General features: G+C 52.7%; 1 protein-coding gene across 1 annotated transcript; it reads left to right on the top strand.

Moving 5' to 3' along the window:
• Nucleotides 1-401: 401 nt before the first annotated feature.
• Nucleotides 402-11656, top strand: nr1d4b (nuclear receptor subfamily 1, group D, member 4b). The gene is made up of 8 exons (XM_030375108.1): nt 402-943; nt 5807-6115; nt 6525-6613; nt 7076-7220; nt 8884-9473; nt 9608-9793; nt 9912-10122; nt 10274-11656. Exons 1-8 carry the CDS (start codon nt 928-930, stop codon nt 10468-10470), a joined length of 1743 nt encoding a protein of 580 aa, XP_030230968.1. The 5' UTR covers nt 402-927; the 3' UTR covers nt 10471-11656.
• The last annotated feature ends 1287 nt before the right edge of the window (nt 11657-12943 follow it).

The raw sequence follows: 12943 nt of genomic DNA on the forward strand, positions 1-12943 counted from the left end.
CTGAGACGCTGACCTACATTCAGCATCCGCCAGCACAGCGCATGTTACGAGGACTACTGGTAGGACATTTCTCCGGTACTGGTTAGCGTGCCTGTGTTTTGGGACAGTAGCCCCCGTCCCATCATGTGCCCATTGGTCCAGACCGACTGTAGCACCCTGTTCACGTCTTGTTAAATGGATTAATAGAACATTTCTCCCGAAACCCCGAAACGTGACACGTGGACGGGGGCCACTGTGGGCGGAGCCGCGGTCACGCTTAGCCCCGCCCCTCCGCATGTGCTCGCGCTTCCTACCGCAGCCCAAGCGCGCAAGCCCCGCCCAGGTCATTAGCATAAAATGTGTGTCAGTAGGACAGAGAGCGGGGCGGCTCACATGCCACGAGCACATGCGGCTGAGCTTCACCAGCATTCCGACGCCTCGGCTCCGCGCGCAGAGCTCCGCCAATCAGGACGCGAGGAGGACCGCGGGGGCGTGCGCGAGCTCGGGGGGAGAGAGAGGGAGACTCTGATACATAAACAAACAGCGGGGGGTTTGAAGGGACACGGAACGGGGACACACAACTGGTCACATTTCTTGGCCACCTGGAAACGTGCTGGTCCCAGTGGGCGGAGTGTTCTGGCTGCTCGCGCGCACGCAGGTCTCCTGGTGTGCTCGTAGTGACGCGCGTGGAAGCCAAACCTCAGACCTCATCCGAGCACTCATCCCAGTACAGGACGCCTGTAGGTTACGGCTCCGGTCCCGCAGCGCTCTGATCGATCACGGGACTGTAATCAATTTATCTGAACCTCTTTGATCTAAAGGGTTCTCCTCTACTTTCTGGGACCCAATCCACATGGTGGTCCGGACTGCTACGTCTCCCCAGCTCCTGAGGAAGACCCTCACCCAGTAGACCAAACCACGTACTGAAGAAGACCACTATACGGAATTATGGAGAATAGTCCTGGTGAGTCTCAGCATTAAATCTTAATTCATTTTTCAATTTTCCTGAGCTGATGTACACTGGCTGCCTAGCGTGAAGGGTTTGGATTATCGGTGCGCATGAACCTGTTGTATAAGTGAGTGATTCAAGCATTATCTTTATAACTATTGATCACATAACCGGGGCGTCTGTTGAATGTTTCTTACAGTATGCTGAGAATGGACAGTAACAGGTTGGGTGACAGCTATGAACAGGTCCTTATTGATTGGAACATCGCGTTATGGATAACTTGGTCTTTACATGTACACTCATAATCCGGGTTTATTGGGCAGGCAGCGCTGGTCCATCTACCATAGGATTTGTACTTTATTATTTAGTACTATATTATTTAGCAGTATACAATTATTTTGCAGCATAGGATTTGTACTTTGTATTTGATTCCGTAGTATTTTTTCCATATGGTGTGTGTCATGTTATTTGTACCGTATTGTCGGTGCTGTTCTTGCGCCTGATGCGGTTGTGTAAGTGTACATCCAGTGACGTGCAGTGTGACCCCAAACGGCCCCGGACAAAGGCAGTGCACTGCACGGCCGTGAAAGTGTTATAACATTTTTAAATGATCTGCTACAGCGATGAGGTGTCTGTGTTTGGTTGCAGTTTTTATACGCAGTGTGTTGGTGTGTCTCGCAGCGGGGGACGCGTGTCCTGTATGTTGTCGTGTTGGACAGCATCAGGTTCGGTGCTTCTCGGTATGTCTCGGTGCGTCTCGGTGTAGATCAGCGCATTCTGTAAACGCCCCCCCCTCTGTGAGCGCGCAGTCATTCCCACGCATGTGCGTACAGGTCTACGTCAAGAAGCCAACACACACACACACACACACACACACACACACACACACACACACACACACACACACACACACACACACACACACACACACACACACACACACACACACACACACACACACACACACACACACACACACACACACACACACACACACACACACACACACTCTCTCTCAAGATGTGAGTCAAAACAATACTTTCCTAGTGCCCCACTCCCATGGCCGTGAAGCGAAGGCCACGAAAACACGGAGCCAAAGACGTGAATCGTGACGTTCCGGTCGTGGGCGTCGACCAGATGTTATGCGCGCTCATGTGTTCATTCAAACTTTCACTCGGCGATGGCATGCACCTGTCGACCCAAAGCCCTTAACATTCCCCTCGTATCAGTAAACGTTATCACTGACTACGGTGTTATCCATTCCCAGAGTAAATGGTGTGACTGACAGCCTACGGACGTTTTGGGTTCGTTTCGCCCTTTCCTAATATGGGCACATGTGGGTTGAGCTGTGGTTCATAACCCGCCGCGCGCCTGACCTACATACGGCTGGCACGGTTCGACTGACGGATGTTGGAGTGAATCCCTCTCCTGCAGGCTTCCCGTAGTACGGGCAGTTGTATTTCACGTACGGGGCGTCGTTATGCGTTTGGACGCTAATACGCACCTTGCCCGCCTCGGGCTCGCGCAAGCAGCACGTGTATCAGCTTCGGTGTCCACGTGCCGCCGCGCGTGATAAACAGCGACGCCCCGCCCACAGTACGCGGTGCTCCCCCCGCCTCCCACGGAGATGCACGGGGATTCCTCTCCGCTCGCTGGGAGTGTGTTGACTGTGTGGTCACTGGGAGGCTGGTCCCTGGGAGTGTGTTCACTGGGATTCTGGTCACTGGCAGTCTGGTCACTGGGAGTCTGGTCACTGGGAGTCTGGTCACTGGGAGTCTGGTCACTGGGAATCTGGTCACTGGGAGACTGGTCCCTGGGAATCTGGTCACTGGGAGCCTGGTCACTGGGAGACTGGTCACTGGGAGACTGGTCACTGGGTGGGAGGTACCAGCCTCTCTGCCTCATCCGACCTCCTTTAAATCCTGTAACCCACGAGAAGCCTCTCAATGTTATGGTCACCCCTTATCTTATCTTGGATATATTCAGCATGTGTATTTTAACAAAGAGGTCAGGAAAAGTCATGAATCACTGCTTTTACTGTAACCTTAAGAAGGCATATTTGAGGCAAACAAGGCCTCAAATATAGCTTAATAAATGCTCATTTAATAAATGCCCAGAAATAATTAAAACCGTTTCATAACTTTATATATTTGTACCAACAACATAATTGGCTGTTCTTTGAACTCACGCAAGAGTTAAGCTTCATAAAATGCTAATTTAATAAATGCTTATAACTGAAACCCCTTCATAACCTTTTATTTTGTGCTGACAACATAATTTGCTGTTCTGTTAAAGTACAAGAGTTTAAAAAGTGAATGGGACAGATTATTTTAAACTGCGACCCACGCCTTATAAACAGGATATAATTAAAGACCTCAGGGTCACCAGAACGTGCTATGGAGCAGTGGGTTACGTTTGTGTAACCGTCCAGCCTAATGGGTTTAGGTGGAGGATGCTAGCCTAGCGTTTAGCCCGCTAGCCTGTAGCAGTCTCAGGCTAATCGCTCTGTAAACGCCTCAAAGAGTTTGACCTGGTCCTAGTAGCTTCTTCTGTTTACCTCGTTATCGAGCGGTCGGCCTGGCTGTTGGCAGGCCTCGGCACACACACCCTCATGAATGCAAACACCGAGAACAACTGGCCTGGATAACACGACAAAGGCTTGTCACGGAAATGAGTCACCTGTCCCAGCATGTGCCAAGGGCTGGATCTGAACAGGCAGCACAAAGGGGGATTGCCGATGGGCACGGCTATTGTACAGTGTGAGTTGGTGTGTTTGTGTGTGTGTACGTCCCTCAATGTTAGTGTGTGTGTGTGTGTGTTTAGGGTGCACCCCACACACACACACACACATTGGGATGCACACTATACAAACGCACACACAGACACACGCATTCACACACACACACACACACACACACACACACACACACACACACACACACACACACACACACACACACACACACACACACACACACACACACACACACACACACTCTCTCTCTCTCTCTCTCTCTCTCTCTCTCTCTCTCTCTCTCTCTCTCTCTCTCTCTCTCTCTCTCTCTCTCTCTCTCTCTCTCTCTCTCTCTCTCTCTCTCTCTCTCTCTCTCTCTCTCTCTGTGGGTACAATGGCTGTGCCCATATGTACATGTCATCTGTTTGAACCTGTGCTCTGACTCCCAGAAGAACTCTATAGAGTTGACACCTGCTCCATCGGTACTCTTGAACGTTGTCGATAAAGGGGTATCATTATTAGTTTTAGATTATCATTACAAACACCGGAAATGTTAGCATTTCCCCGACGAGTTCAGGCATGTTGTTCATGTTTACTGTAAGTCCTCGAAAGTCAGGGCCGAGATGTGGGCTTTGGGAGGACCGCGCACCAACGGTCAAGTGAGTCATCCGCGCGCCAGTGTTGACACGTGCCTGCCAAGCGGTTAAGAGGCTCCCGACGCTGCACGTGTTTTCAGGGAAGGGAGAGCCGGGGGAGGGAAGAAAGGGAGAGCCGGGGGAGGGCTTTCCACGGATGTGTCAAGGTCTCGCTGGGAAAACGTGCTCTGAAGGACTTTCCTGGAAATACAACGTCTACACAAGGGTTATTTAAAGATGCTCGTAATAGTGGTTATAGCACATCTTCTGATTTCCTGTTTTGTGAGCTTTACAGTGTAGCAGATCTGTTTAACCGCCTACATTCACATCTCCGGTAATATAGTACCAAACAAGCTTTGGTGTGTAGGCCTATATCGATACAAATATATAGATACATATACATGAAACGAATGATAGGCTTAAAAGGCGTGACATAAGCTTATGGAGCTTAATCAATTTAATAATTAACGGTTAATCCTTCTCGTCGAACGTGACCGAGATCGAAAAACGGTTTTATCGTAAAGCCCGAAATAACGAGCCCATGTATGGCCCCCGCCCCGCCGGCTTCCGGTGACTCAGAGGAATGTACGCTTCTTCTCCCGCCAGCCTCTCGTGCCTCCGTGCCCGGTCGTTAAAGCCCCCTCCTTTGCACGCGATCTCCCCGCTGCCTGTTGTTGTTCTGCTGCTGTTGTCTGCACGGGACTGCGCAAAGGGACTGCGCAAAGAGCCGTGTGACGGGGGCGGGAACTGTGTCAGGAGGACATGTGAGCTCGCGGTCAGGTGGCCGCTCGAGCCTGTGAGAGCAGCCGCGAGCGAGCGGGGCTGCTGCTGGTGGTGCACCAGTACACGTGAGCTGCAGGCTCCGTGCTGCGTAGTAGGACACCGTTACGTCACATGCGTTAAACGATGCGAACAAAAGGCACGATTACATGTAATGTTTGTCATCACGCTTTGTTATAAAGCGACCCACTGTCCGCCGTTTGTGAATGACATATAGATCCCCTTTTATGACTTGCATTTCCATATATTTATAGGAAAGCCTTTTTATTTAAATATGATTGGTAGTAATTTAGAATACACACACTTCCATAATAAATTATAATATGCTATTTGGATAATGAAATATCAAAAAAATGACTACATTTCATAATCTTAAACTGTGGGCAACTCCTAAGCATCTAGAAGATTCCCTCTTGGACAGTGTCCAATGAGATTGCTGCAGCGGCTTAGCTGTCCGGGTTCTGCGTGCGGGCCGGCGATGTGGATCAGGAGCCCTGCTCGGTGTCCTCTTGCACGCGTAACAGACCGCGGCGCTTTCCATTACACAGGAGCCCAGATAACACTAAGTCTGTGGGAGTGAGAGACACATTGGACCCATTGATATCAAAGTGGAGCATTGTGCAGCGCTGCTGACCTACATTGCTCTCCGGTCCCTTTATAGCCCTGGATGTGGACCGCTGAACTGAGCATGTGCCTCCCCTCTCTCCCTCTCTCCCCGCCTCTCCCCAGGTGGTGTCATCCTGTACGCGGGCTCCTCCGGCAGCGCCAGCCCCAGCCCGGGCAGCCCGTCCAGCGGCTACCAGACCCAGTCCCCCTCCTCACACTCGCAGCCCTCCTCCCCCGAGGCCATCTCCTTCCAGGAGATCGGCGCCCTGAAGCCCGGCGGGGAGCCCTACCCGGCGCCCCCCTCCCCCAAGACCGTCTTCCAGTTCCCCGAGGTGGTGGGGGCCAACCCCCCTCCCGCCGCCGGCGGCCCCGCCTCCTACACCCACCCCATCGCCGGGAAGAGACCCTGCGGGTTCACCGGCACCTTCACCAGTAAGCACCACCTGTGGATGTCTCTCTCTCAGTGCCCCTCGTGGTGAAGCTGGAGTTCAGGCCTTTGGTTATGGTTCAACGTCGAACGCAACACGATGAGCACGCGGACGCCTCAACGCAGTCGTGAACCTGTTTTGGTTCTGCGTCGGGTTTTAATGAACAGACCAATCACAGCCCTTGTTGCTGCGGTGCCTCAGCTTCGGCTTCGACGTGCCCCCTCCCAATATGTGGGAGGGATAAGTCAGGAAGCAAAGTGGGTCTGCAAGGACGTAATGGCTCCGTAAACCCTCTTGTGTTGGGTCGACGTGGAACCATCACTTAGCCTTTAGACTTGACACATGCCTAGACTAGTCTACTGCCAGAGGTCGGTCTTAACCTTGTCGTCCCCCCCCCCCACCCCCGCCCACAGAGACCGGAGGCATGGTGCTCCTATGCAAGGTGTGTGGCGACATCGCGTCGGGCTTCCATTACGGCGTCCACGCCTGTGAGGGCTGCAAGGTGAGACCCCACGAAGGAGATAAAACCAATACCATCTATCAAGACCCACTTGTTCAGAGGTCACCTCGACTCTGTATCGCCTCCCATATTACCCCCCACACCCCTCTTAGGCACTTGTAGTATGTTGTTCGTCCTGAAACTTAATGTACAGATTTATTGTATGTTAAGACTTTAAAATAGTGCTTAGCATTGTGTAGCATCGTATCCTAGTTATCTTTGTTGTGTACAGGGAATGGGTTAACCTAGTGATTGTTAGTGCTTGGTACTTGGTCCTATGAACATCTTACTGTACCGACAGAGATATATTGTTGTTTATCTTTCTTCTGACTAATGCACTTATTGTAAGTTGCTTGTGATTAAACCGTCTGGCAAATGCCCTAACTGTAAATGTATTGATCAGTGTTGTTGATATCCTCACTGAACCCGCTGAGCTCCTTGACTGACGGTGTTGTGGTTCCTAAGGGCTTCTTCCGACGCAGCATCCAGCAGAACATCCACTACAAGATGTGCGTGAAGAACGAGAACTGCCTCATCATGCGCATGAACCGCAACCGCTGTCAGCACTGCCGCTTCAAGAAGTGTCTCTCCGTGGGCATGTCCCGAGACGGTACGTCCCACCTCCTAGTCTCCATGACACCAGACACCGGGAGCCCCACCGGGAGCCCCACCGGGAGCCCCACGGTCGTCCGTCAGGGTGGAACACAGCTTGCCAAGGCGGGGGGGGGGGGGGGGGGGGGGAAATAGGGGCAACGTGTTGGACTAAAGTAAATCGTAAAAAGTTAATGGTTTGTCACACCCAGTTTTATTTTGTGCCCTGCACTCAGACGTGTGCGGACACATTTAGACGAGCGTTCTCTGGAATGGGATTCAGTCGTTAATCACCTTCGTAGTCCTGGAATGAGGACAGAGACAGAGACAGAGGCACAGAGCTGCACTCCTATGCAGTTTCCTTGCCGCACACCTCTCTCTCCCTCTTTCTCTCTCTCTCGCTCACCCTCTTTCTCTCTCACCTCCTCGCTCTCCCTCCCTCTCTCTCCCTCCCTCTCCCTTTCTCTCTGTCTCTTGCTGTACCTCTCTCGCTCTCCCTCCCTCTCTCTCCCTCCCTCTCCCTTTCTCTCCGTCTCTTGCTGTACCTCTCTCGCTCTCCCCCTCACTCTCCCCCTCTCTCCCTCTCCGTCCCTCCTTACCTCCCTCTCTATCCCTCCCTCCGTCCCTCTCTCCTCACTCCCTCCCTCCCTTCTGGGATGTGACTGAACTAGGCTCCCATAAATCATCCTCTGTACATCTGGAGCAAACATTTTTAGATGACCCAAAAAAAGACAGACATGCAAGGAAGGGAGGGGAGCGAGAGAATAACAGTCCTCTCGTTAACGCGTTCATTTTTCTTTATTCATAATTTCCATACTCAGGAATTAATAATTTATCAGGCATTTTTTACGCCACTCTATGGAAACGCTGGCTTGCAGATAAGGACAGATAAGGAGAAGTGAGGCCGGTGTAATGAACAACAGAGTTGGCCTGGGGTCACGCACCCGATTCATGGCTCCCTGTTGTCCTCCTTGGCCCTCCACTCCCACCTCGCTCCCTTGCTCCCTTGCTCCCTATCTATTGATCTTTAGTACGCAAAGCAATCGTTGGAACTCGGCCCACGTTTGTCTTGTTCAACCTTCGTCCCCCGCCCCACTGGTTGTCTGGATCTGTCACTCCGGTAATGACATCACGGAACACTCCTGTCGACCTAGTGACCTACTTACCGTGCTCCACTCTGGAGATGGGAGGAAGAAGGAGGGAGAGGGGGGGAGAGGGGGGAGAGATTGGTGCAGAATACTGTAGCAGGATTCTATAAATAGATTTTCCAGAGGAGGAGCGGCTATCTGTTCCCAGCCTGACGGAGGGAGGTTAGGATGCAGGAGGCGAGAGGGAGGGAGGGAGGGAGGGAGGTTAAGGATGCAGGGATGTGGAGGATGGAGGGCTCGGAGGAAGAGGAAGGGAGGGGGTTCGGACTGCAGTGATACTGTAGTCGTGATGCTGGGGACAAAATAACCAAAAGAGCAGAAACATGTAGTAAAATGCCCCCTGGTGATTGTGATTGTGGATGTCAAAGTGTGGTCCGACGGAGCCCTGGTGCTTCTGAGAGTTGACCCCGTCCAGTGCCCGGGTGTCAACCCTGCTGGGTGCTGCCGCTCAGGGACTGAGGCGGTGTCGACCTGCGGCTGAACCCCTCCACAGCGTCTAACCCCCCCCTCCTCCTCCTGTCGATTCCCCTGCAGCCGTCCGTTTCGGTCGCATCCCCAAGCGGGAGAAGCAGCGCCTGCTGGACGAGATGCAGAGCTACATGAACAGCCTCAACGAGACGGTCTCCATGGAGACGGAGGCGTCCGCGCCCCCCGAGATCGCCGGCGGCCCCGAGGGGCGGCCCGGCGAGGGGGCCGGCGGCCCGTCCTACCACAACACCTTCATGAACTGTGAGGAGAAGCCCCTCAAGATGGAGGCCACCGGCAACCACAGCAACGACAACAGCTCCGCCTCGTGCTTCAGCGGCGTGTCGCAAGACTTTCCCACGCCCCACTCCGCGGGCGTCCCCCAGCCTCAGTCCCAGTCCCAGTTCCAGGGGGTCCCGTCCGGCTACCACCTCCCCACCCACTGCCCCGCCAACGTCAACAAGAAGCCCGCCGGCGCCGCCACGGACAACGCAAAGTACACGTACACGCTGGCGCCCAATCAGAGCCAGTGCCCCGTCACCGGGGCCACTTCCTCCTCGCATCCCGCGCCGGCCAATCAGAACGTCTTCTCCGCCGCCGGCGAGACGCAGAAGCAGACTTCCTGTCCGTGGAAGCTGAGTGGAGGAGCCAAAGTGCTGGTGAGGAACACTCCGGTGAATCTTAGTCGAACACCTTCAGAGGAGGTTATGTGTGTGAGGTTCTGCTGGTACCAACTCGGGAGAGCAGCTTCTAACCTCTCTCCTCTCTCCTCCTGCTCCTCCTCCCGCTCCAGGCCTGTCCCCTGAACGCGTGCCCCGTGGCCCCTTCCAGCCGCTCCAGCCAGGAGGTGTGGGAGTCCTTCTCCCAGTGCTTCACCCCCGCCGTTAAGGAGGTGGTGGAGTTCGCCAAGAGCATCCCGGGCTTCCAGAGTCTGGAGCAGCACGACCAGGTCATGCTGCTCAAGTCCGGCACCTTCCAGGTACGACCGAATCCTCCAATCAGAGCCCGGGGTCGGCTGGTGTCACGGGGTCAGATTTATGTTTCGGGTGCTCCTCCACCTGTGTCTAACAGCGCCACCTCCCTCTGTGGTTCCTCAGGTGCTCATGGTGAGGTTCTGCTCGCTCTTCGACCCCAAGGAGCGGACGGTGACGTTCCTGAACGGCCAGACGTACTCGCTGGCGTCCCTCAGGGCCCTGGGCATGGGCTGCCTCCTGGACGCCATGTTCGACTTCAGCGAGAAGCTTGGCCAGCTGGGGCTGGAGCCCGACGAGATGGCCCTCTTCATGGCCGTGGTGCTGGTGTCAGCCGGTAAGATCCGCCCCCCCCCCCCCCCCCCCCAATGCCGCCTGCGTCACTGCCCACGCACGTCAACCGCCGCGCACGTCACCGCGGTGGGCCGTGTGAGCGCACCCGGGCTGTTGTGTCTAACCCCGGGTTTTGTTTTGCCGTCCTCGCGCAGACCGCTCCGGCATCGTGGAGGTCGCGGCGGTGGAGCAGCTCCAGGAGAACCTGATCAAGGCCCTGCGCTCGCTGATGTCGCACCGCCGGCCCGACGACTCGACCCTGTTCCCCAAGCTGCTGCTGCGTCTGCCCGACCTGCGCACCCTCAACATCCAGCACTCGGACAAGCTGCTGGCCTTCCGCATAGACCCCTGAGATGGGCAGCGCCGGCCGGTGGCACAGGCAGGTGTGGGGAGACGCTCCCCCCTCCCTCCCCCCAATCGCCCCTCCCCCCCTCCCTCCCTCCCTCCCTCCCTCCCCCCTCCGCCACCCACTCCTCCATCACTGCAGGACCCCCGGACGCCGCGTGACAGACAGACGCCGGGCCCCACGCCGCGCCGCGCCGCGCCGCGCCGCGCTGAACTCTGGCGCTACGCTTGAGAGGACTTAGGGGTGAGGGGGGACGAAGAGAGAGAGAGAGAAAGAATACTGAGTGACAGACGGGGGCTGGAGTCCCGCCCCCTCCTTCCTGCTCCTCCGGTACCTGCCACTCACAACTGGTTCTGTCCAATCCGCTTCCAGATCCCTGTCTTCATCCGACTCCTCACAAGGACCGAATCCGCACTCCTCTTCCTCCTCCTTCTCCGCTCCATCGACCGCGGCCTCTCCCCCCAGGACCAGGACTCAGACCGGAGAGGGTCTCATGTGATCTGCATGTGTAGTGGAACGGCTTCGCCTCTAGGGGGCGACGGCGCCGGGCAGTCTGGGAGACCGGGGGACACTTACTCATGAACAGTGATATAATACGACACATTCATGCTAAACAAATAAGAATGCACTTTTCATGCTTCAGGCTACTTCTGGAACCTATATAGATATATTATAGCAATAGAAACGTGTCCTTTCAAGTGTTGGCGGCTGGTTTATGCACTGGTGAAATGATCTAAGCTATTTTCATACTGTCAGTTTTTGTAAATCTTTATGAAGAATTTCAATTTGGAATTGAAGTGGAAATGCATTTGAGAGAAACATTTTTATGACGTGACGTCAATTGCGATGCATTTGTATTCAGTGATCGGAGAGAAATGATTGGTCATTTTAGACCAAGGTGGATGGTTTACATGTCAAGGTCTTTTTGTTGTACATTCTGTGTATAATCATATATATAAAATTGGTTCTTACTCATTGCAATTTTTCTTGCATAACTATACGAAGCTAGAAGCTAATTATTGTACCAAGTCGGTCGCGTCAACACATTGATGCCATATTCAAAAGAAAAAGACAACATTGCAGACCTATTAAATCTCTATAAGCAAAATGTATTGTGAATACTCTCATTGTGAATATTTTGTAAATGGTTTATGTCGTATGTACTATAATTAAACTACGTTATATAGCACTGCTGCTGTGTCACCATGTTTCCTTGTTGGATGCACTTTACCGAGCATGCTGATGAGGCGTCGCATAGCAACAGAAGGACGTCAGCCTCATTACGCACTATAGGAATGGTTATATATAGTAACAGTATATATAGGAGCATATCCTTCGATTTTCCTTTAGGGCACAATAGTTCATGGTGTTATTTGATAAATTCAGAGAAAGATAAATGAGATCTCGGTTCCATTGATTGTAACACCCAATAACTGAATCCATGTTTTATGACATTACAGGTGAAGCATTAACGGTAATTGACCGTGTAACGTTAAATAATTTCTGTTTTAGAAATAGTGCGGTAACATCGAGTTCTTAGTCAGATTAATACTATGAATATTTAACCCACTGGTAGACTGCGGTAAACAGATTCTTTACGTACTCCAGGGTTTATTTCCTTCGTAATAGTCCAACAAAGCGAAGATCATTTTACGCATTTCATTTCTGTTGCCATATTTAATTAAAATTCATCATATAAACGCATTCAATTTTCCCATACAAATAATTAGTGGGACAGATATGCCGGGATTGGCTAAATGTAACAGGATAAGGATAATAGCAGGTCATCAGGACACTGTTATTCTGCACTGGTTCAGTGCGCTCACTCCCAGTAGGACTCTAGGATGACAGGACGACTAAAGAGCTCTACTTGTCTGGTACATAAAGCCCATGCCTACGGTAGGCATGTTATCTTGTCATCTAATCCATAGCGGATCATGGAAAATGGAAAGGCGAGCCGTGACACTGTGGAGGTGTCTCTACGCACCACCTGCCGGCTGACCCGAAATAGCCATGTGACGCCGGCCGACGCCGTGACATTTGCCAGTTTGGAACCGGCTCAGGCCATAAAGGTTAGGGGCACAAATGACTTACGGAATCAAATTCCATAAGCAGCAGCACGTCATTCTGCTGTGGCGAGAAACACCGGAGACCCTTTTAGGAGGAGGTATTTGTTCCCGCAGGACGCGCTCCCGACGCGGCGCCGGCTGCCCCCTGGTGGTTAAACAGTACAATACATCAGTTCAAATGACTTAACATAACAGTGAATGGCGTTTGAGAAAACACAATGGCATGACCATTCACATGATTCTAGCTAATCAACAAAAAAACAAAGGACGAAAAATAATGAATGAAGAATTTATTTTCGAATAATGTCTACCCACACACATCAGTTCAAGCATCACTAAGTGGGAGAGCTGGAGAGTTGTGGAAGACACCAGCCTTTGGAATAAATTCTGAATGGACACACTAAGTTGTA

The sequence above is a fragment of the Gadus morhua genome, chromosome 13 (assembly GCF_902167405.1).
Source record: "Gadus morhua chromosome 13, gadMor3.0, whole genome shotgun sequence".
In the NCBI taxonomy this organism is placed as follows: Eukaryota; Metazoa; Chordata; class Actinopteri; order Gadiformes; family Gadidae; genus Gadus; species Gadus morhua.

What these genes read in the sequence shown, in the direction of transcription:
- nr1d4b (XM_030375108.1), top strand. An exon ending in GTTCACCGGCACCTTCACCA is followed by an intron (nt 6,116 to 6,524) that starts GTAAGCACCACC and finishes CCCCGCCCACAG; the next exon opens with AGACCGGAGGCATGGTGCTC. An exon ending in GTGGAGGAGCCAAAGTGCTG is followed by an intron (nt 9,474 to 9,607) that starts GTGAGGAACACT and finishes CTCCCGCTCCAG; the next exon opens with GCCTGTCCCCTGAACGCGTG.